General features: G+C 36.5%; 1 protein-coding gene and 1 long non-coding RNA gene across 2 annotated transcripts; one reads left to right on the top strand and one right to left on the bottom strand.

Annotated features, from left to right (window-relative positions):
- Positions 1-4,506: 4,506 nt before the first annotated feature.
- On the bottom strand, positions 4,507-9,141 carry LOC132644478 (S-adenosyl-L-methionine-dependent uroporphyrinogen III methyltransferase, chloroplastic). The gene is made up of 5 exons (XM_060361073.1): positions 8,255-9,141; positions 7,615-7,692; positions 7,444-7,513; positions 6,205-6,482; positions 4,507-5,256 (listed from the first exon to the last, which is right to left on the bottom strand). The coding sequence occupies exons 1-5, from the start codon at positions 8,780-8,782 to the stop codon at positions 5,086-5,088; spliced, it is 1,125 nt and encodes a 374-aa protein (XP_060217056.1). The 5' UTR covers positions 8,783-9,141; the 3' UTR covers positions 4,507-5,085.
- Positions 9,142-18,351: 9,210 nt separating this feature from the next.
- LOC132644480 (uncharacterized) lies at positions 18,352-22,344 on the top strand. Its single transcript, XR_009583860.1, has 2 exons — positions 18,352-18,774; positions 19,017-22,344. It is a non-coding gene; the product is annotated as an uncharacterized LOC132644480 (long non-coding RNA).
- Positions 22,345-22,840: the final 496 nt, after the last annotated feature.

The following is a 22,840-nucleotide window of genomic DNA, read 5'->3' on the forward strand; positions in this document are numbered from 1 at the left end:
GCAATATAACTGTATCAGATAGTGCAAGGTGAAGTTTATTTTGGCATTATCAGCCAAAAGACGGAGGCAGACCACGATCCTCCAAAGGTTCAGGCCTATTTGAGCAAGGCATACTTTATATGTCCAGCATATTTCAAGGATAACCGGATCTATTAGAGGGTTAAGTTTTAAGGTGAAAGGGTATGTATAGACTTATGAAAACCCCTCATTAAAGTCGGTGATTGACTCATCATCACCGGGAACAAAAATCTCTATGCAGGAGTTATCCCCGCCACATTCAGTTTAGACTCGGGGAAGGTGCTTCTCTTTGATCGAGGATGGATAATGTCTCACGTCATAACCCCGGCTGATTTCTTTACAGCCGTTTCGATGGCGAATTCATGATTGAGATTGCATTTCGAGGGGATTATGTCTTTGGTCGTGAGTTCGAAGAAAATGGTTTGTGTTTTGTCGCCGGGGCTGACGACAAGCTCGGCAGCCGGAGAAGAAATCGAAGGAACATTTTAGGAAGTAGAGTCGGTATCCGTTGCCATTTCTTGAGTTTGGATGATGAAGATATGCATATATGAAGATCTAGGGATGAAGATATGAAGATTTGGAGATGAGCAAATGGAGTTAAGAAAGGTTTAAGAAGATTTTCCAGAAAATGAAGAAGATTTTAGGACCTCGGATGAATTTTCTCAACAACTTTTCGAAGACACGGAATTTCGGAACAAAGATTCAAAAGGAAGCAAGAATAGAACAAAGTAAATGATCTGATCGAAAGACGAAAGATGAAAGAAGGAAGTGAAAGGTGAAAAGTAAAAAATGAAATCACTGTAACGCCTTATATAGAGAAAGTTTTGAGGCGGTTACCGAAGTCATCCAACCAAAAGGAGACACGTGGCCGAAGTCAGAGAGACGTGACATGAAGGGACATTTAGTTTCCCGCCTGTTTTCAAAGAAGAGACTTACTGAGGAAGTCACCGAGGCAATCGTTCCACTTCCCGTCACTTCGATAAAATTCGATCCGAGAAGTGTGGGTACTATCTGTATACGGTAAAAATTGAAGTAATTTGTATTCGTCAAAAACCGGGGTAAACATTACAGCTTTCCGGTATGTGATCGAGGAAGAATAAGGTCGTTGGCCATCGATGGGAACGAGGACCGAGGGGTCGTGAGTTCATTCAACTCGGTGTCAAAACCGAGGGTATGTTGATGGGCACAGAAATCTCGAGCCTGAAGCGAACACACTCAACATAGGCTCGGAGCATCCGTTATGGGACAGGCCACGCGTCATCTGACCGTTCCGCCATTTGCGCTGACAACAGTACGGGTGTCAGACTGTACGGACGCCGCCTTATCCATTTTAGGGTTTTTTCTAGAAAGACCTTTCTTAGATTGTACTAAGGCCCATTTATTTTTAGCTATAAATAGGGATATACTCCCTTCCTTTTCAGGTTAGCTTTTCATTATTCTTGACACTTGTAATCAGAAAAGGTGGCAGTGGAATCTTCTTAGACGATTGGCTCGGTTAAAGAAGACAACCTCCAAACTGGACCAGTTCTCGGAGTTCATAAACTTGGCTTCTTAAGTTTTCTTTACTATCATTTATCAATATATTATCATTTACTTGTTATTGTCTTACGTTATTGATAAATTAATCTAACCACATATCCTATCTATCACTTACAAATTTAATTGTTATCCATTTTCAAGGGTAAACAAACATTTTAATTGCTGACGATGCATTAACAAACTTCATCGATTAATGCTTCAAATAAATATGAATTCTCATGTCATACTTGAATAGTTGCTTATAGACTCGATTACACAACCTTGATATGTTAGTTGTATTTATACCGATAACATCAATCAATAGGGAATAGACAAGAGACAAGAAAATAAAAGAATAAATATAGAAAAGGAAATATCAAGAGTAAAATTTCAGTTGGAGAAAATGGTACTAACAGTGAAATCAGAGTAGTTAAATTCTACATATCAACGTTTGGATAGGGACCAGAAACTTGATGGCTTGGTACTTTGGAATTAAATACTACTCCCTCCGTCCCATAATGTGTTATCTTAGTCAAAAATACGCATATTAAGAAACAAACAATATAATGTGAAGTTTAATAAATTACCTCTATATAATAAAAACAAATTATTTTTTCCTCTTGATTAGACCATGCATGAGTAGTAATTCTTTTGACATTGGGAATCCAACAATATCAAGTTACTATGTGGCTTTTCTAATCATCATTTAGATGTTACTTTAACTTGTCACTTTTTGTCTAAGGTGGAGTTGGAAAAAATAAGTCAATTTATATTTAGGTTTCCTAAGGTGACACCTATTATGCAACAATTTTTTTTGGCTAAGATGACACTTATTATGGGACGGAGGGAGTAGTTAACAACATTGTTTTTCGGGTCATTTGCACGATTGCCCTTCAAAGGCACTGGTCTTTAATTTTTGCCTTTCGCCTAACACCTCGAGGTTCTGGGTTCGAATTCCGGCTCAATTAAAAAAAAAAATTGCAAGACAGAGGTTTGTAGCAGAATTAGGTCTTAAGGCAGAGGTTTGCCTTACGACAAACTTTTACCCAACATTAGGCCTATTCGGACGAAAGTTAGGCCTTAAGGGAGACTTTTGCCCAGACTCTGCCTGGCGAATCTAAAACCCTGCCTTGCCATTTTTTTTTATTGAGCGGGGGTTCAAACCCGAAACCCATGAATTTTTAGGCGAAGGGCAAAAATTAAAGACCAACAATTTGGGGGGCAAAAATTAAAGACCAGTACCTTTGAAGGACATTCCGCGCAAAAACAAATAATTCTTTTCACGCATTCCCCTTCAAAGGCGCTGGTCTTTAATTATTGCTCCTCAAATTGCCTGTCTTTAATTTTGCCCTTTGCTTAAAAAACGTGGCTGAAAATACCCCGAGATTTTAGGTTCGAACCCCCTCTCAGTTAAAAAAAAAAAATCGCAAGGCAAGATTTCGCGGAAATTGTCCTCCCTTAAACCAAACCACTGCCTTAAGGTAATTTTTTTTTATTCTGTTGGAATTCTACAAGGCTAACTTTTGCCTGAATAGGCTTAATTTTTCCAAAAAACTCTGCCCCGATTTTTTTTGATTGAGCCGGGATTCTAACCCAGAACCTCAAAATATTTTAGGTGAAGGTCAAAAATTAAAGACCGGCGATTTGAGGGCCAAAAATTAAAGACCATCCCCCGAATAAGGACAATCCTGCAAATTGCCCAGTTAGCAATTGGGCAGAATTGCCCTTCTTTTGAGGTGATCTTTAAATTTTGCCCCTCATATTTGCGGTCTTTAAATTTTGCCCCTCATATTTGTGGTCTTTAAGTTTTGCCCTTAGCTTGGATACCTGAGATTCTGGGTTCGAACCCCCGCTCAGGCATAAAATAAAAAAATAATTTCGCAAGGCAGGGCTGGAGGGAGTGTATGCCGGATCCGGCATAAAGTCCTTAAGGAAAAACTAAAGTTATGCCGGAGGGGCATAACTTTTCCTCAAGGCATAATTTAGTTATGCCTTATGGGGCAAAACTTTTCCTTAAGGAACTATGCCTTATCGGGCAGATTTTTAATTAAGGCATAACCAAAAGTATGCCTCATAAGGCAGAACTTTTCCTTAAGGCAAACTTTTAGTTATGCCTTAAGGAAAAGTTCCGCCTTGTGGGGCATACTTTTAGTTATATTTTATAGGGCACACTTTTAGTTAAGGCATAACTAAAAGTATGTTTCATAAGGCGAAACTTTTCCTTAAGGCATAATTAAAAGTTTGCCTTGAAAAGTTAAAAAAAAAAAAAATTATATGTCTCAAGGCAAAGTCTGCCCCCTCCGGCATAACTTTAGTTTTTCCTTAAGAATTGTATGCCGGATCCGGCATAAAGTTCTTAAGGAAAAATTAAAGTTATGCCGGAGGGGGCATAACTTTTCCTCAAGGCATAGTTTAGTTATGCCTTATGGGGCAAAACTTTTCCTTAAGGAACTATGCCTTATGGGGCAGACTTTTAATTAAAGCATAACCAAAAGTATGCCTCATAAGGCAGAACTTTTCCTTAAGGCAAACTTTTAGTTATGCCTTAAGGAAAAGTTCCGCCTTATGGGGCATACTTTTAGTTATATTTTATGGGGCACACTTTTAGCTAAGGCATAACTAAAAGTATGCCCCATAACGCGGAACTTTTCCTTAAGGCATAATTAAAAATTTGCCTTGAAAAGTAAAAAAAAAAAAAAAAAAAAAAATATATATGTCTTAAGGCAAAGTCTGCCCCCTCCGGCATAACTTTAATTTTTCCTTAAGGATTGTATGTCGGATCCGGCATACACTCCCCCAGCCCTGCCTTGCGAAATTATTTTTTATTTTATGCCTGAGCGGGGGTTCGAACCCAGAACCTCAGGTATCCAAGCGAAGGGCAAAACTTAAAGAACACAAATATGAGGGGCAAAATTTAAAGACCACCCCAAAAGAAGGGCTATCCGTGCAAAAAAATGTTAGCAATTGGAGTTTGGTCTGGGCTTAAAATTGAAGCCTAAATTTTCTCCGTATAACTATAAAGGAAACAATTGAAACACCTTACGGGAAAGGCAGTGTTGCTCAACAAGAAGAGGATAAGAAATACAATCAATGATGGCAGCCAACTAAAACAGAAAGAAGCAACTTCTAAAAAGACACCACTAAGAAGGCTCAAAGAACAGAATATACTTTCAACTCATTTTACAAAATTATCAATTACTCATAGATATTCCGTGCCTCTTGATGAATGCTTGTGGATTAGTATTTGCTTACAGAATCTGGTATTGACAAAATCTTAGTATCACGTGTTGGCTCTCGAAAATAGAGTCGGAGTTGCCAAGTTATTGGAATGAGAGTAAACATCGGACCCTTTTGAGTTCATGCTGGCCGGAGATTTTCCTCCAAATTCCGCCATAGCACCACGAAATGAGATTGCCTCTATTGTACTAGACTTCACTGCGCATTCTGAAAAAAATTGATCAGGTGCATCATTTAGCATGCAGCAGTGTCTAGCTTCGCTGCAGGAAAGAGAGGAGCTTTTGGGATCAATCATATGTTCAGCAGGGTGCTCTATTGCAGTGTGTTGGAGGATGATTGAGTCTCAACAAAGATGGGAGTCTCTTCGGCAGAATGTGGCCATAATGGTGAAAGAGCCACAACCTTCCCGATGATAATCAAGGTTGGTGACTCTAACCGGTGAGATGCGATATCCTCAGCAAGATTCTTCAGTTCTGCGAACACCTGAATGAATTACAAGGGAACTGTAATCAGCCATGCAAACCCACATCCTCGTCATGTTGAATGCTTAAATAGGCAAAAATAAGCACACCTACACTAGCAAAGAATAACACACTTCCTCCAGTTGTTTCAGATATTACAGCAATAAGCAATATAACTTTGTCTAATCCTTGAATGTAAATGCTATTCTCTAAATCACTTTTAAAGCTTTATTTCAAATAGCTTCACCAAGTTAGAGATCTGACACAACCTCCAAACGTATTTCTAAACTTCATATAAATGTTTCTTTCACGACCAGTTCACTATAGTAACCAATAAAGTTGAACATGATGTGATAATAGAGGTGGTAGTTCTAATGCAGAAGGCTATGAGTCCAATATTCATAAAACCTAGAGTAACACTAATGGGGTGGCAACATGACAAAGAAGACAATCACGAGCATTTATCCAAACAACAATATTGTTCTGGTTTATACCTACTAAGCCCAAGCTTAAATTAGTCTTTAAAGAGGCTATCAAATTGGTGCCAGTGTACCCCAATTAAGGACCAAGGATCCTTGCACGTTGCAATATATTTGCAACTTGAAGTGCTTTGTCTCAATTGGAAGGTCAACATCAGAAAAATATCAAAACCTTGGGGGAAAAGTAGAGGTCCTTTTGGCAGAAGGACCCTTTGCTGTAACCTTCATTTTTTCTGTAATACCTTTTGTAACCTTCTACTAACAAATCAATGGATCAAATAGAAGTAGCATATCAAATTCTCAGGAAGAGGGGTTGAAATGTTTCATAAAGGAGGTACTCATTAAACATCCTCTCCCTAAATGTATGTGTAGGAATTGTTATTCCAATTTCTCGCTTGCAAAAACGAATAACAATTGAGTTATTCTCAGAAGTAGCTGACAAGAGCAACAAAAATAATGAAGGTATAAGTGAAGTAATTGGGCTCGCTTACCATACGTTGTTGAGGTGTTGTCCCTCGCTCAATGGCAACAGCTGGTGTATCAGTTGGCAACCCATGATGTATGAGCTTTGAGGCCAGGGAGGGAAGAGTTGACAAGCCCATATAAACAACTAATGTAGAGTCAGGGTCAGCTGCATTCTCTGCAACAAAAAGCGGGTCCGTTCCTCCTTTTCTCGAGTGACCAGTGAGAAATCTAACACTATTTGCGACACCACGATGGGTTAATGGAATCCCCAACTCTGCCGATATCCCAGATGCTGCAGTAATACCTGAAATGAAATAACCAGAATGAGGCCTACCTCAAGTTGTGTGATGGCAGAAACAGATTTCACTTTGACCAGTACGTCACACTCCTTCGATTATGTATTAACTTACACACGACACGTAACTAAGCCATTCTCACCTATAAAAGATTTACACTTGAAAGTACAGGTGGTCTCTTTTAGCATATTAAATCCTTTAATCAACAAAAGGAACTACCAGTGACCAAAATATTGGTAAACATAGCACCCAAGGGTGTGGTCGAGTGGTCAATGAATTGGGTTGAGCACCATGAAGTCTCAGGTTCAATTCCCAGCAGAGACAAAAACACTAAGTGATTTCTTCCCATCTGTTCTAGCCTAGGTGGATAGAGTTACCTGTAACTATTGCTGGTGGGAGGTGGCAGATATCACGTGGAATTAGTCGAGGTGCACGCAAGCTGGCCCGGACACCAAGGTTATCAAAAAAAAAAAAAAATTGGTAAACATATAACTGCACAAGTGATTTTGAGTGTTGCCAGATGCGGTCAATAACCGCCTTTTGGAGAAACATTTTTTTAGCTAACAAAACAGCTCATTATAAGTTAAGATATAGGATTCTCAAGAGAGAATGTGTAAATTTCTTTTAGGATAACTAACGTCCTCTTCAACAGAGGCCAAGTTATAAAATAGCATCTAAACTGAAATGAGAGATTATATTTTCAGAAAAAGATGTGATTTACTTGAAGTTGCAAGCTAATGCTTAATACAGAGAGACTTGCTTTTTGTTCCCTAAACTAATACTGAGGTAAATATACTTTCTCTGACCAGTATGTTCTTCTCTAAAATGAAACATCTCTTCATAATTAAAGAACACCATCAGTGAGATGATGTTTGCAAGCCAGCCAGCTGAATGACACTTGGGAAGATTTACATTCTGCAGTTTTATTGCTCAATTGAGTTCTTTGCGAGATTCACAAACTTATCATACCTGGAATAACTTTAACTTGAATTCCCTTTTGTTGAAGAAAATCCATCTCTTCTCCACCCCGTCCAAATACCTGATAATCCAACAAATGCTCCAAATTTTCAACTCTGGAATTGCAAAATTCAACTATATAAATGAATAAGCATACACCAAACATCTAAGACGGGGACATACCAATGGATCACCGCCTTTTAGTCTCACAACATTTGCCCCAGCTTCAGCAAAACTCAGAAGCAACTCATGAATTTCTTCCTGCGAAATGCAAAATACACATAGATGTCATAAGCAAATTGCAAGCTGACTTAACATTCAGCTAAGAAGCTTGTGGTAGTTAGATTTCAAACCATCAATGCCACTATTAATGCCCTCACTAAATTAAACCACTTGAGCCATGAGATTTCATATCTAGGCTAATTCGGGTATCAGCTAAAACACAGAAAAGCAGAAAGGCTATAGCTTTTCCACTATTACAGTTCATGACTATATATATTCTTATTGAGAAAACCCCAGCACTGAAAAACAATGGTCGTAAAGTATAATTTCTCACATGAAGCTTTTTTTAAAAAAAAAAAGTTTTCACCTAAAAAAGAACTCAGTTTCTAACCATCCCAAGCATTTTCTAAATGATTAAGTTCCCACTAAATTTACAAGTGAGACAACAAAAGCATCGTTCCAAGAATCAACATCACCCAAATTTATCATGCCTTTTCAACTGGAAATCTAGAATTCAGTCACATTATATAAAGAATCTAAAATTCCAAACCAAACAAACATAAGCATAAATGTTCCAAAACAAGAGAGAATTAGCACAAACCTGAGTTCTACTATGGTAACCAGCAGTTTTACCAACATAGAGAAGTCTAGCATGAGGACCAACCAAATCCAAGACTTGATTAGAAACCAATCTATCATACAACAAAAGATCAGCATTCTGAATAACTCTCAAAGCCTTAACTGTCAACAACCCAGGGTCACCTGGTCCAGTACCCACCAAGAACACATTTCCAGGTCCTCTTTCATCACACCCTCCTTCTTCTTCTCTCTTTTCCTTCAAAACCTGAAGCATTTTCTTCAGTTCAGGCAACTGCAAAGCTATGTCATAGTCCCTAACATAGCTTGGATCAGGTAGAATTGGGCAAGAACCAGATTTCTCCAATTCATTCTTGTATATCCAGCCGTCTCTTTGATATCTCTCAATTGAATACTTCTCAGTAAAAGGGGAAGATGAATGTGATGCATAGTTGATACAACAAACATGATTAAGGCCAAAAGATTTTATGTTTCTCAATTGGATTGGTCCAGAAGAAGGAGAAATTGAAGGAATTCTACTCACAAGAGCCATACCCTTTTCTTTCAAGAAGATGAGGGACACCACAATCACAATGGCGGTTAAAGGTCTAAACTTTTTCCCTAAATGTAGATTTCAAAGGGAATATACATATGTAAGGGCGTGTGGTAAAAGGGGTTGAATTGGGGAGCTTTGTTTTGAGCCTTAAAGGTTATGAGAAGGCAATTTCAGTAGCTTTTGATGCTTTGAAAGGGACAAGAATCCTTTTGGGGGGCTTTAACTCGTCTATTGAAGGTAGAAATTCCTTTTTTCTTTTTTTTTTGCCTATTTGATGAAAAACAAATCAATATAAATGAGATAAAGCCCCAAGTAGGACAGAAAGAATTGACCTTTGGAGGAAATAGAAAAGGGAAATGAAAAGAGTTTAAATAGGAAAGGGTTGGGGGCGGCGAGGAAGGGCCAATGCCTACTTGGTTTGTATGGAGGCATCAATTTGGACCAAATTCATTCAATTAAAATTATGAGATTCACCTTGCGAATTTCGAATTTGACACTGAATTCATTAGCCATGTAAGCTCCTCAGTGTGACATCACTTGATAACGCAGACGCACACACATATATAGATACAGCCTGGGAAAATAATCCCTGCTTATTCAAAACTATAAATTTTCACCCTTGTTATAAAATATATATATATATATATATATATATGAATGTCCATATAGTCTAGGTTTTCCACATGTCCTAAATAAGAGTAGGTACATGTACATTTTGTGGCATGTATGAAATGAAGAAAATGAAGCAACACAAGTTTGATTTTAACTCTTGGTGTTGTCATTGATGACTTCATCAAGAGATTTACCATCTCTATTAATAGATGGTTAAGTTCTCAATTTGTGAGGAGATATCAACAAGAAGTGAAATACAATCTCACCCTCCTTTCTACAAAGTTATTAATTTGCTTCTCTTGTTTATTTCCAATTATGTAGTTTTATAACACGTTATCAGCACGAGACTCTACCACTATTAATTGGATTCCAATAGATTGACGAGTTGCTCTTTTGATTGGGGTATGATACTGATCCGAACACTCTGTCTACGAAAACCTTTTGATGAGGAAGGTTTGCACTTTGAATTCGTAGCTTTATTACTCAACCTCAAAGGAAAGTAATTGAGATGTAAGTATTTTTCTGTCACGTAAATTTATGGCTACATATACCTCAAATAAGTCTGGTAGATTTATTGATTATGTTATTATATATGTCAATGACTTCAATATTTTCTTATTACAATAAGTTGCACAAATGCTTTTTGAATATAGCTACTATCTGTATCTATTCTTGTTAATCATGGAATTTTAACTACTGGACAACACGGAAGTTTAGTTTGTAATGATCCAGATATGTAATATTTAAATTATCTTAATCATGTTTTTTATGATAATTTTTAATTTATGCCTATGTCACATGAAGTGATAATATTATCATAAGCATATTGTGATTACAATTGAAGATATGTTAGAGAAAAATACTCTACGTTATGTGGATACCTTGATTTGCTCCTGAAGTAGCAACATCTTAAAAGAGGTATTAAGCTATCATAATTTGATATGCTCAGAACACGCAGAGATGATTTTGTTCTATTCCTGAAGAATGAGAACTTTTGATAAATGTTACAAATACATATCCATTCCCTGAAGTGAATGTGATAATATGTAGCAAAGCCTATAAATATAAACGTGCATTTGATTGTGAAAATATCATGATCCATCTCCAGAAGAGATAATTATTTATTTACAAGTATCATGACACTAGCAATGTCCAAATAATATCTGATTATGATAAATAAATTGAAGTCTCTTGAAGATGTTATATATGATAATACCATTCATCGTAGATCGTAATTGGTACGATCGGAACATTATCGTAGACCTGAAGTTTACTAACAATAAAAATGGTTATCATATTGAGACTGCAAATGATCGGAATATTAAATATCTTCAAGTTACTATGGGTAAGAAATACACAAGTGCAATGTTACCCGAGCATGATGAGATCACATACCACAATAAACCAGAAGTTTATTGATATACAATTTCATGCAATACTAAACCAGAAGTTTATTAAAAGAAATAGCACTCGTCATAGTAAACTTGAAGTTTACGGGTACATATAATTTTATCAGTTGACAAGACCATTTTGATCGTCCTGATTTAAATCTGATGTGCTAATTGAGTATTAAAACATATTGAAGAACTAGAAGATTCTTTAAGAATTTGTTTGTGTTGCTTGTTCTCATGATAAGTTGATTACACCAGCTAATATTGGGACTGAATCCCCAAAATTTTGAAAAATATAAAAGGTGAATGTGGGCCCCTTCACCTATAATGTGATGTCTTAAATAGATGCATCTATGAGACGGTCACATGTATGTTTATTGTCAACTGGCAGTTTGACATTTACGAAGTTGCTTGCTCAAAATGATTGAGTTGGAAGCACAATTTTCAGAATATGTAATCAAGACAATCATCTTGATAATGCTGGTTTATATCTAAGTTGGTTTGGCATTAGATGCCTCCATAATACAGCTAAACCATTGCTTATGAGAACAGAGTTTCAGATGTTAGTCTGAGATATGATATATTGCATACAACAGCACTTGTATGCTTCAGATTAATAAATTTTGTTAAATTCTCCCCTCATATTTGGTTCAGGGTCAGGAACTAGATATTTCCATCTTTTAGCATTTGATGTGTGGTACATGATTAATGGATATACCATGATGCACACAGATGGATTTTCCCAAAGAAAATGGGAACATATGTCACTAAAATAAGGGGGAGAGAATAAGCAGCTAAGAAATATGTTGTGAATTATCATCAGTATGATCCTCAGATAAAGCATTTGCTGACCCAACTATTTCATATTTCATCTGCAAAATGCTCCTAATGTCCCTGAAGGACAGAGTCTACAACATGCATGGAGCATGGTAGATCAATCGGTTCCAAATATAATAATCCTTGAAAAAAAAGGAGGAGCAAATGATCATAATAAGGAGGCAAAGTGCACTTGAAGAGCCGACAACATAACACTTCATGAAACCTTATGCGAGGTTCAGGTACCTGAAAATAATGAAGTGATGAGATCTCAGTAAGTTATGTCGAATTGCGAACCGATACAACATGATATCTTGTCGACAATATTTTGATACAATATAGCGCAATATTGTAAAAGATTGTGAGGATCTAAATTCTACGTCTATTAAAGCATGCTGACTTAGAAATTATTATCAAGTGAAATGACGCATCTTGGTAAGCATAAAACTTATTTGACCTGCTGTCCAGACACCAGAAGATGTCATATCATTTAAATAGAAATAGATGTTTTCACATCCTATATAAATTACTTGACAAAATTTATATGAAAATTTCTGAAGGATTCAAAATGCCTGAAGCATATACAAATTCTTGGGAAACTTGTTTATAAATCCTTAAATGGATTAAATGAATCAAGGCTGATGTACTGAAATCGCCTTAATGAATATTTATTGACGAAGGGTACCAATAAGATCATGTTTACCCTTGTCTCTATATGATAATCAGAACCTTTCATATTATTATGCAAGTTGATGACTTGAATATTATTGGAGCTCTTGAAGAGTTTCCAAAAGCACTTGATTATATCTGCTGAAATGAGAAAATTGAAATGGTCCTGAAGTACCATATATTTGTGCAGTTGATGCATTTATATAGCTTACTATAACTACAGGCATGATATAATTTACTCCAATATGGAGTTATTGAAATAGATCAACTGCATATTGCAAATGAAAGCCCTGACATGAATATATTTGTCCTAACCAATACTGTCAAGTGTTTTGGACATACAGGGCATTCATCTGATCGACATAAGAATTCAATCCAGATGTTTTATCTATTTCCATGAAGGATTATTGTCATGACAATCAAATCATAGAAAGACAACAAGAGATTATGAAGCAAGTCATGATGTACTTGTCCTAATTGCAACAGTATTATACGGCGATGATGCAACTCTATCTGAGAAAGGAAGATGCAAATCATCAACCAGTTCGTCAAATGATCATTTGACAGATCTGATAAAAGCTCTGTCAATCTCAAGATATGATAAGTTGGTATACAAGATTTGTTACATCATCGTCAAGAATTATGTGATGCTTTAATCAGGGGGAGCAAATACGCACTGTACTCTTTTTCCCTTGACCAAGGTTTTTGTCTCATTTGGGTTTTCCTGGCAAGGTTTTTAATGAGGCAGCTCTCAAAGCGTATTATTAGATATGTGCACTCTTTTTCCTTCATTAGGACTTTTTCCCACGGGGTTTTTTCCTAATAAGGTTTTAACGAGGCACGTCATCTATTAATGGTTTAAAGCAATCTGGGCGCATGTGGTATAACCGCCTTAGTGAATATTTGTTAAAGGAAGGCTATACAAATGATGCAATTTGCCCATGTGTTTTTATAAAGAAAGTAATATCGGAGTTTGTTGTACTTGTTGTATATGTTGACGACATAAACCTTATTGGAACTCCTGCAGAGCTCAAAAAGGCAATTGATTATTTAAAGAAGGAATTTGAGATGAAAGATCTTGGAAAGACAAAATTATGCCTTGGTTTGCAAATTGAACATTTGACAAATGGCATTTTTGTCCATCAATCTGCCTATACAGAGAAAGTGTTGAAATGATTTTATATGGATGAAGCACATCCATTAAGTACTCCGATGGTTGTTCGATCACTTGATGCGAATAAAGATCAGTTCCGACCTCAAGAAAAGAATGAGGAAATTCTTGGTCCAGAAGTACCATATCTTAGTGCAATTGGTGCACTAATGTATCTTGCCAATACCACAAGGCCTGACATAGCATTTTCAGTTAATGTGTTAGCGAGACATAGTTGTGCTCCTACAAGGAGACACTGGAACGGAATTAAACACATATTGAGGTATTTAAAGGGGACTATCGATTTGGGCTTATTTTATTCTAGCAATTGCAGTCCCGATCTTGTTGGTTATGCCGATGCAGGGTATTTATCTGACCCACACAAAGCTAGATCTCAAACAGGCTATGTATTTATTTGTGGGGGCGCTACCATACCTTGGCGATCTACAAAGCAGTCTATTGTGGCTACCTCATCAAATCATGCTGAGATAATAGCTATTCATGAAGCGAGCCGTGAAGTTGTGTGGCTGAGGTCAATGATACATCTCATTCGATAAAAGTGTGGTTTGAAATGTGATAAAATACCCACAATCTTATATGAAGATAATGCAGCATGCATTTCCCAATTAAAAGGAGGATTCATAAAAGGAGATAGGACAAAGCACATTTCACCAAAGTTGTTCTTCACACACGAGCTCCAAAAGAATGGTGATATCAACGTGCAACAGATTCGTTCAAGTGATAATATGGCTAATTTGTTCACCAAGTCTCTACCAACTGCAACTTTCGAGAAGATGGTGCACAAGATTGGAATGCGAAGACTTAAATATTTGGACTGAAGTTCTCATCAGGGAGAGTTAATACATGTTGTACTCTTTTTTCCATACAAGGTTTTGTCCCACTGGGTTTTTCTTGTAAGGTTTTTAATGAGGCAACCAAATGTATATTATTAGAAATATGTACTCTTTTTCCTTCACTAGAATTTTTCCCACTGGATTTTTTTTAGTAAGGTTTTAACGAGGTATATTATCTATCAATGGACATCCAAGGGGGAGTGTTATAAAATATATATATGAATGTCCATATAGTCTAGGTTTTCCACATGTCCTAAATAAGAGTAGGTACATGTACATTTGATGGCATGTATGAAATGAAGAAAATGAAGCAAGGTACATGTACATTTGGTGGCATGTATGAAATGAAGAAAATGAAGCAACACAAGTTTGATTTTAACTTTTGGTGTTGTCATTGATGACTTCATCAAGAGATTTACCATCTCTATAAATAGATGGTTAAGTTCTCAATTTGTGAGGAGATATCAACAAGAAGTGAAATACAATCTCTTCCTCCTTTCTACAAAGTTATTAATTTGCTTCTCTTGTTTATTTCCAATTATGTAGTTTTATAACAACCCTTTCTTTTTACTCCGTTAATAAACTAACGACACCACTCATGTGCTAGTCACATGACATCAAAAAGCTCTAATACAACTGGGGTAATTAGCACAAATGCCCTTATTCTGGGGTGGACTTTAATTTTGGTCCCTCAAATTGCTGGTCTATATTCTTTGTCCTCCGGCACTTTAAGTGGCCGAAAATACTCCTGAGATTTTGGGTTTGAACCCAGCTGAATATTAAAAAGTAAAATCACAATCAAAATTTCGTCGCAAATTAGGCCTATTCGGATAAAAGTTACTTAGGTCTTAAGGCCTAACTTCTATAGAATTCCAGCAGAGTAATTAAAAAAAATTGCCTTGTAAAATTTCGCAAGGCAAATTCTGCCTTATAAAATAGAATTTTCGCGAAGCCTTGGCTTGCGATTTTTTTTTTTTACTAAGCAGGGGTTCAAACTCAAAATCTCGGGGTATTTTCAGCCACTTTTTTAAGCGAAGGACATAAATTAAAGACCAACATCTTTGAAGGGCAATCCGCACCAAAAAAAAAAAGATAAAAAATGTATATAGAAAATTGAATACAGAAAATTCAGTTAGAAATACAGACTTGCGTCGATACTGCAATGCATAAATACATACAGATACACACGTATCTATATGTAATACATTGTTCAAAAAATTCAGAATTGCATATATACTGCAATGCGTAAATTCAGACAAAATACACATATCTGTGAGAAATACATCTGACAGAAAATACATGCTACAATAGATACTGCAATGCATACATACACACAAATATACATGTATCTGTATGTAATACATCTGATAGAAATACAGGCTTCCATAGATACTGCAATACACTCAAAAAATGACGAATAAAATCAACTACACTCAGATCTGGAGATATAAGAATATCCAGATCTGGTGGGCGAAGGTATTTTGGCGACTCGAGGCCATGCGGCTACCAGATCTGAAGGGCAAACTCCGAACACTGTATTTTTTCTGAAGCAATTGACAAACATCAAATGCTACTGTTATGGCTACGGACAAAGGAGCGAAGCACAACGACCATCACTCAGATCGATGACACTCAAATTCATTTAAGAGGACTCCTGATGGTGGAAGCGCAGAAGGAGTAGGAGTATAGATCTGGCCATGGTGGCAACCAGATCTGAAACTAACTGAGTCGAAAAGAAAGACCGAGCTATTGATTTGCGTTGAAGTGAGGAAGTATAGGGTATAGGGTATTGCTGCATAATAAACGGGAAACTACCTGAGCAAAGGGACCCTAGAAAATCCCATAGCCATGAAAAAGGTTCTCTGAAGAAGTAAGTTCTGCTAAGAAGAGATGAAGAATGTAATAGTAGTAGTATTCTAGTAGTTAAAGTGATAGAAGACTAAATATAATATAGCTATGATATGCAAATTAAAAATTCACTGTAGCTTCAAAAAGTAATTAATTAAATAGTAATTATTAACCATAATTACCTCTTAGAGTTAGCTATGCCATGTAAAATTTTCAAATATAAATATAAATATATGTGAATAATTCTCACTTTTCCTCCCTAACATTTAAGGGTTGGGAAACGATGCCCCCTCAAAATATTGAATGGGAACGGTAACCCCCTTATGCAATATTTTTCGGTTAAAAATTCTTTTTTTGAATAAAGATCTTTTTTTCTCTCTAGAATTAAAATATGAAAATATATAACTCTTATTATTGTCATATTCACCTATTCCGTTGAAAATAATGTACTTCTTTTAGGATATAACAACTACTTGCAATAATCTGTTAAACAATTTCAAACTATGCGGCATTTGTTTTACCTGCATGTGCATTAAATTTTGAGTTCTAATTGCACATCAATAGTCTACCTAATTTCGCCCTCTAACATGACCTTTGGGTAATCTGTGAATTCTCTCATTCACTCCTTGTCACGACCCAATTTACGGCTCATGCCGGCACCTACCTTATTCTCACCTAGTAGGCGAACCCTTACCAACCAACCCGTTATTAAAACTCGTTTTCAATTTAACAACTGGTAGAAAAGAATAAGTAGGAAAACATATCGACACTATTTATAAATTTAAAAATTACTACTTTCTGGGACCTAGTCTAGACAGGTACAATAGCTTCTATAATATAGAGGTGTAACTCAAAATAAAATGACACAACTTTGCCTTGGAAAAGATGCACAAAAGCTGTAGGGAGATGCATGCCACTTCCGCTATCGAAACCTTCAAGCCATAACCTGAAACACATCTACACCTCGAAAAGGATGTAGCAAGAGTAGCATCAGCACACACACGTACTGGTAAACATCATAGGTTGACTAAGATTAGTTCACGCAATATGATATAGAACAAACAAAATAAACAAATAAGTACAATCGTAACACCTTATTAAATCCTACCCCTAATTTAACAATTCCTACATAACCAATTCTCAAAACCCTTTACCATGCCAACGCAACAACCGTAAGTAAGGACCAACCGACAACAATAGATACATTCAAACAGACTCCTAGACCCGCTAACCCATAACAATTAAATAAGAATAGACATCAAGCCTCCATACCAACCAATACTAAGTGGGACCCCTAATCCTTACCCTTTTTCCTCTATAATTTAACATACTGATAAGTTGACAATAGACACCACGACACAACCGAACACATCAGACATTAGTCATTAATCACTTATCACATACAAGTAAAACTAAGCAAACGCAATACAACTAAGGACAATATCTCAACCGTACTTCAAAATTGAGCCATGGTAAATGGAATCACTCCAACATCACCTTTCTCTATTCGCTAGCGGGACCATGAAATTACAGTAAACACAATAGCTCATACCCCAAATAATATCATCAATGGAAGTCAACCAAACACAAGAATATGAGTGTTGACACCCAATTTTGTCCCTCATTTTCCATTTAATTAATTTCACTATGCTTCTCAGTCCTGAAAATTTGCCAGAATGAGTTTGGAATATTTTCATTAATTATTACGCTATTTTTTGAGATATATTTCTCTAAAGGTAAGAACATTCTTATTATTTCTTAAAAAATTACCAAACATCGTATTTTTAATTATAAAAATTACTAAACATCATTCTCTACAATTAAATCACTCAAAAAATAGTGTTGATATTCCTATATCAATATTGGCGTTGACATTTTTTCTTTAATCCTATTTATTACTATGTTGATCATCGTTTATTCTATTTTTAACTAAATACGTATATTAAATTACTTGTATTATAATTTTCATATGTACACATTTTTGAGAATTAATTAGGACAAAGAAGCATATTTTAATTAGTTCAAAATGAAAAGGAATTAGGATGAGAAAATAATTCATCTACCTAAAATTTGGGCCAAATCCTATTATTCCTATCCTACAAAATCTGTGGCCCAAAAACGTTCAGCCCAACACCAAAACGCCCTAGCCCAAAACCCAACCGACCCGGCCCAAACCCCTACAACTACATGTACCCCAAGTCCCTAATCTATTGATTCAGCAACTGAACTAAATCATCTCTAACCAGACAATCCAATCCCCCTTCTCCTTCAACCAAACGACCCTCTCTCTCCCTTCCCCTTCAACCAGCGCGAACCCCGACGCCGCCATCCCACCCTGTCACGTCACTTCCATCACGTCGTCACCACCACCACGACCATCAGACTGCCAAAACCACCTTCCCTCTCTCTTGAATCGAAAAAGGGTAGCGAAATCTGTGGGTTTAGAACGTTCCATCGCCTCTACTGCTCCACATCTTTTTGACTGGCGCGGTGGCAGAAGGAACCAGTAAGGGGTCGTATCAACCTCTGTGGGGGAGAGGTGTAGTGAACCGTCGGTTCCAACTAATGGCTCGCCGACTGTTAAGACGCGCGAATCCACCAAATTCAGAGTCCCAAGGAACCTCTGGATTTGAAAACCCATCTGAAAAGGTGAAAATCCGTCACTTTTTCTTCATTTTTCATCTTTTGAAATTTCTCAAGCTGTTGAAACCCTCAGTGTTTGCCTATAAATACGGCCTTCTTGGGCTGTTCTAGGGAGGTTTTTTTTTAAGGCTGAAAACTCCCCTTTGAACAAAGCTTTCATTGAGAATATCTCTTTCAAAGCTTCCATACTCAGAAAAATCTTCTTTTAACTTTGAGTTTCTTTTTGGCTGTCAAAATCTCTTTTCAAGTTCTCGGCTGAAACAACAAGCTTTCGAGTGGATTCGGAGACTCGACGACGACAATAGCCTCAGTTCGCTGTCACGGAGAAGGTAATCACATTCGTCCTATCTTCGTCTTTAATTTTATTAAAGTAGAAATGTAGTCGTCAAGTGTTTTTCTCGTCGTTTGTTTGGTTTGGTTGGCTGGAATATGTGTCCTGCTCGTTTGTGGTAAATTAGTGTGAGTCGACTAATTTCGTTGCTCGACCAAAAGATAATTTTCTTCCTCGACTTAGCATTGTTCTTCAATTATGTATATTTCCAGTTTGAGGTAGATTAGATTAGCTTCAGTCCTGTTTAATTAAGATGTTTAGTTTCCTCTTAAAATATTTCTTATTTTTTTGCGATTCTGTCTAGCGTCATGTAATTCAGTTGAGTTTCAATCTCGTTAAGTTAGATAACTAAGCTTTCTTTCCCTAAACTCTCCGGAGGGTGCAAAGCACGAATTCATACTCCTTTGGTTAAAATCATGATTTTCCCTTAGATAATATGATCTGTAGACTTGTAGCCATGTGTCTTCAATATTAATAAATGCATTGTTAATTTTGGGGATTCATGAGAATTAAGTTACTTTCAACTTTGTTTGATTTAGGTTCCACAAATTTGTTTATGCTTCGTGTAGATGGGTTTGGTTTTCAATTCTAGTTGAACTAAAATGCTAGCCTTTCTTTTCAAGCTCTTTGTGTATTCCAAACGTCGACTAGTTGTTTGATTCTGTGTTGGCTCCGTATGGATCGAGTGGGAGCCTTCTTCTTCTTAAATGGTTATCCTCAAGCTAGATAAGCTAACCTGTTCTTCTTGGTGGCTTCAAATGATAGAGCATGACATTGGTAGCGACTTAGAGATCATATCTATAGGTCTAAATAGCCTATGTTCAATCTGAAACAGGACTCTTTTTGTTCACATTTGTACAAGTCAATAACTAGGATCATTTTTTTAGTTGGTTCAGATGTTTTATGCTGATGTCACGAAGTTATGAAGTTTGTTAATGCTCATGTGCAGTGGGTATTTTCAAATCTCCCAGGATATTTATTATAAAGAGAAATGTTTGAAGAAGTGTCCTTCCTTTACATCTTAGAAAAATAAAAGCACTTCCTTGTGAGAGTATTTTCTTTACTTCTAACTAGTACTTTCCTTCCTGTCATAATTTTTTTTAAAAAAAACTCTATTTCTTACTATAACCGGATACTATATGAAACGAACATGTTAGCTTAGTTTGATCCTATACATAGATTCTGTCTACATGATATTTGTGGAGATTTATTAAAGTATATAGTTATATAGATTTTTCTAGCTTATTAATTTTAGTTTGAATGTCGCTTTGGAAGTACAGATTCGACTAAATCCATAACTGGCTGCAAAAAGAAAAAAAATATATTTCTATACCAAGAATATAACCCACAAATACTACGTTCTCTCTTTGTGCCTAATTCGAATGTCATTATTTTGGTGCATAACTTCGCTGCATAAGCTCATTGCATTCTATGACATACGCAGCGGCATTTTTTGTCTAACATGGGGAGATAGTTTTTGGGACTGATTTTGATTAAGTTAAAGATGAAGTGCTTAAACAATGTGACTCGACAAGTTCTCTTCAAGCAAGAAATAAACTCCCAGATTTCAAATTTAAAGAGTTCATCTTCATCTTCCTTGGTTTATGGTTTTTGGGATCTAGTCATATTAGGGACTGTTCTGAAACTTGGCTTTCTAGTCATTTTAGACTGTTTGTAAAACTTAAACCAAAGTATGATATTTTAAGGCAATCATGAGCAGATTTGAGCCATTTTACTGCTGCGTTTTAGGCCATTTCACAGCCACGTTTTTGGCAATTCGCTGCTGAATTTTGGGCCTAAACATCGCTGCTCTTGCTGCCATTTTATTGCTGCATTTTCTGCCATTTTTACTGCTGCGTTTAGGCCATTTTATAGCTGCGTTTTTGGCAATTCGCTGCTGATATTTCGGGCCTAAACATTGTGGCATTTTCTACTATTCTGCTGCTGTGTTTTGAGCCATAAACGGCTGCATTTTTGGGTCACGCACAGTTGTGTTTATATGGCCGAATCGCTGCCATCTTCAAATCTCTAGGCCTGCTGTTATATGGCCGCGGCTTGGTTGCCATTTGAGCTTGTGAATTGATACACTTTGAAAGAGTTGGCTACTGCTGATTGCTACTTGTTGCTGTGGCATTTCTTTAGATTGCTGCACTTCAAAGGCTCTCAAAGTGCTACTTTTTTTTTAAAAAAAATTTATCTGCTGACTTACTGTCTAAAATTGGCTGCTGTCCGACGTTTGTTATATCTTATGGCTGCTGCTTTCTTGCCATTCACCGCTGTCCCTCAAGGGCAGATTGTTGGTCTGAATGTTGAATACTTTGAAGTTGGGCTATGCCACTAAGGAAATCTCTTTTCTCTTTCAAACAAACTGCAATTTATTACTGTCATGTAAATGTTAAGTGTTTCTTTTCCTTTCTTTGACAAACTAGTTGGTAAATTCATTTGTGGCGCTTTATTTGAAATGATGGTTTCTCCTGAGCTTGCTTATGTACCAAATCAGTCTTTAACTGGTTCATTTCTCACGTGAACAAATGATTGCTAGTTATGCCTTCCCCCCCCTCTTTTTTTGAGACTGCCTTTCCCCTTTCTCTTCACTGTATTACTCTTCTTTCAAACTAAATGTGAGATTGATGTCCAGCCTCTTCTATGTTTCATTAGTCTGTTTGTTAAAACCTGAGTTAGAATTATTTGGTTTTAGTTTTTTTTTTTTGAGAAAGGGAGGATTCGAAATTGGATCATTGGAAATTGTATATCTAGACCATCTTGTTATTGTGACAGCCTTTGTGGTATTTTAGTTATGCTTTCGTGTTTAACCCACCTAGTTATTTTTTTATTTGTCGCGATCTTCTTTATTTTAAAATATTTACTTAAGTCAGGTTGGCCTCTTTCCAAAGCTAAGCAGAATATTTGGGTAAACTATTTATTCTTGATGGCATGTTTCATTCATTCGATTTTGGCGTTATTAAGATCAATTAAGGGTATCACTAATTCTTATCTTTTTTTTTTATGAGGAACCTCGGGAGCATTTGGAGTTATGGCAACTCTGGATTCTGCCCAGATCAGAGAAAAACCAGCAGTTGCATTTGCGTGCCTGTGTCTCACAGCCTTCGTTCGTGTCAAGCGTCCCCGTCCTTCCTCCTCTTCTTCAAATTTCGTATCTTTACGTTAACAAACATATATATATACATGTTTATATTATTGACTAACATTTTTGGATGATATTTGTAGCATATTTATTTCTTATTTGTGTACGAGCTTGCAAAAAAAAAAAAAAGGGGGGGGGGGGGGGGGGTTAAGTATAATAGTAAGTTTAGCTGCTTACCCCCCCCCATCCCTTTTGGTATAATTTTCGATTTAGGTGTCTTCGGGATAACGCTTAGGAACGTTCTTCTGTTCCTTTTAGTTGACCCTTCCTAAGTTGCAATCAGTTAGTTTACAGCGGTATAGATATACTTTGTTTTATCGTATAAACGCGGTCAACCAAATCTTTTCTTTTTAAAGATGGCGGAGGAAATAAGTATTCTAAATATAGATTTTTCGCAAAAATGCTAAGATGTGAATTTTTGGAAAAAATGAAAAGGCATGGATAAAAATGTAGATTTTTATGGGAAAAAGCAGTGGTTGCAAACTGATCACTTTTAGAACTACATTCTTTTGATACTAACATCTGAGTAGGTATAATTTTTCAAGTTTATACAATACTTTTATTAGGGTCACCGTATAGTGATTCAAGTTATGTTA

The sequence above is a fragment of the Lycium barbarum genome, chromosome 6, assembly GCF_019175385.1.
Source record: "Lycium barbarum isolate Lr01 chromosome 6, ASM1917538v2, whole genome shotgun sequence".
Taxonomy (NCBI): Eukaryota; Viridiplantae; Streptophyta; class Magnoliopsida; order Solanales; family Solanaceae; genus Lycium; species Lycium barbarum.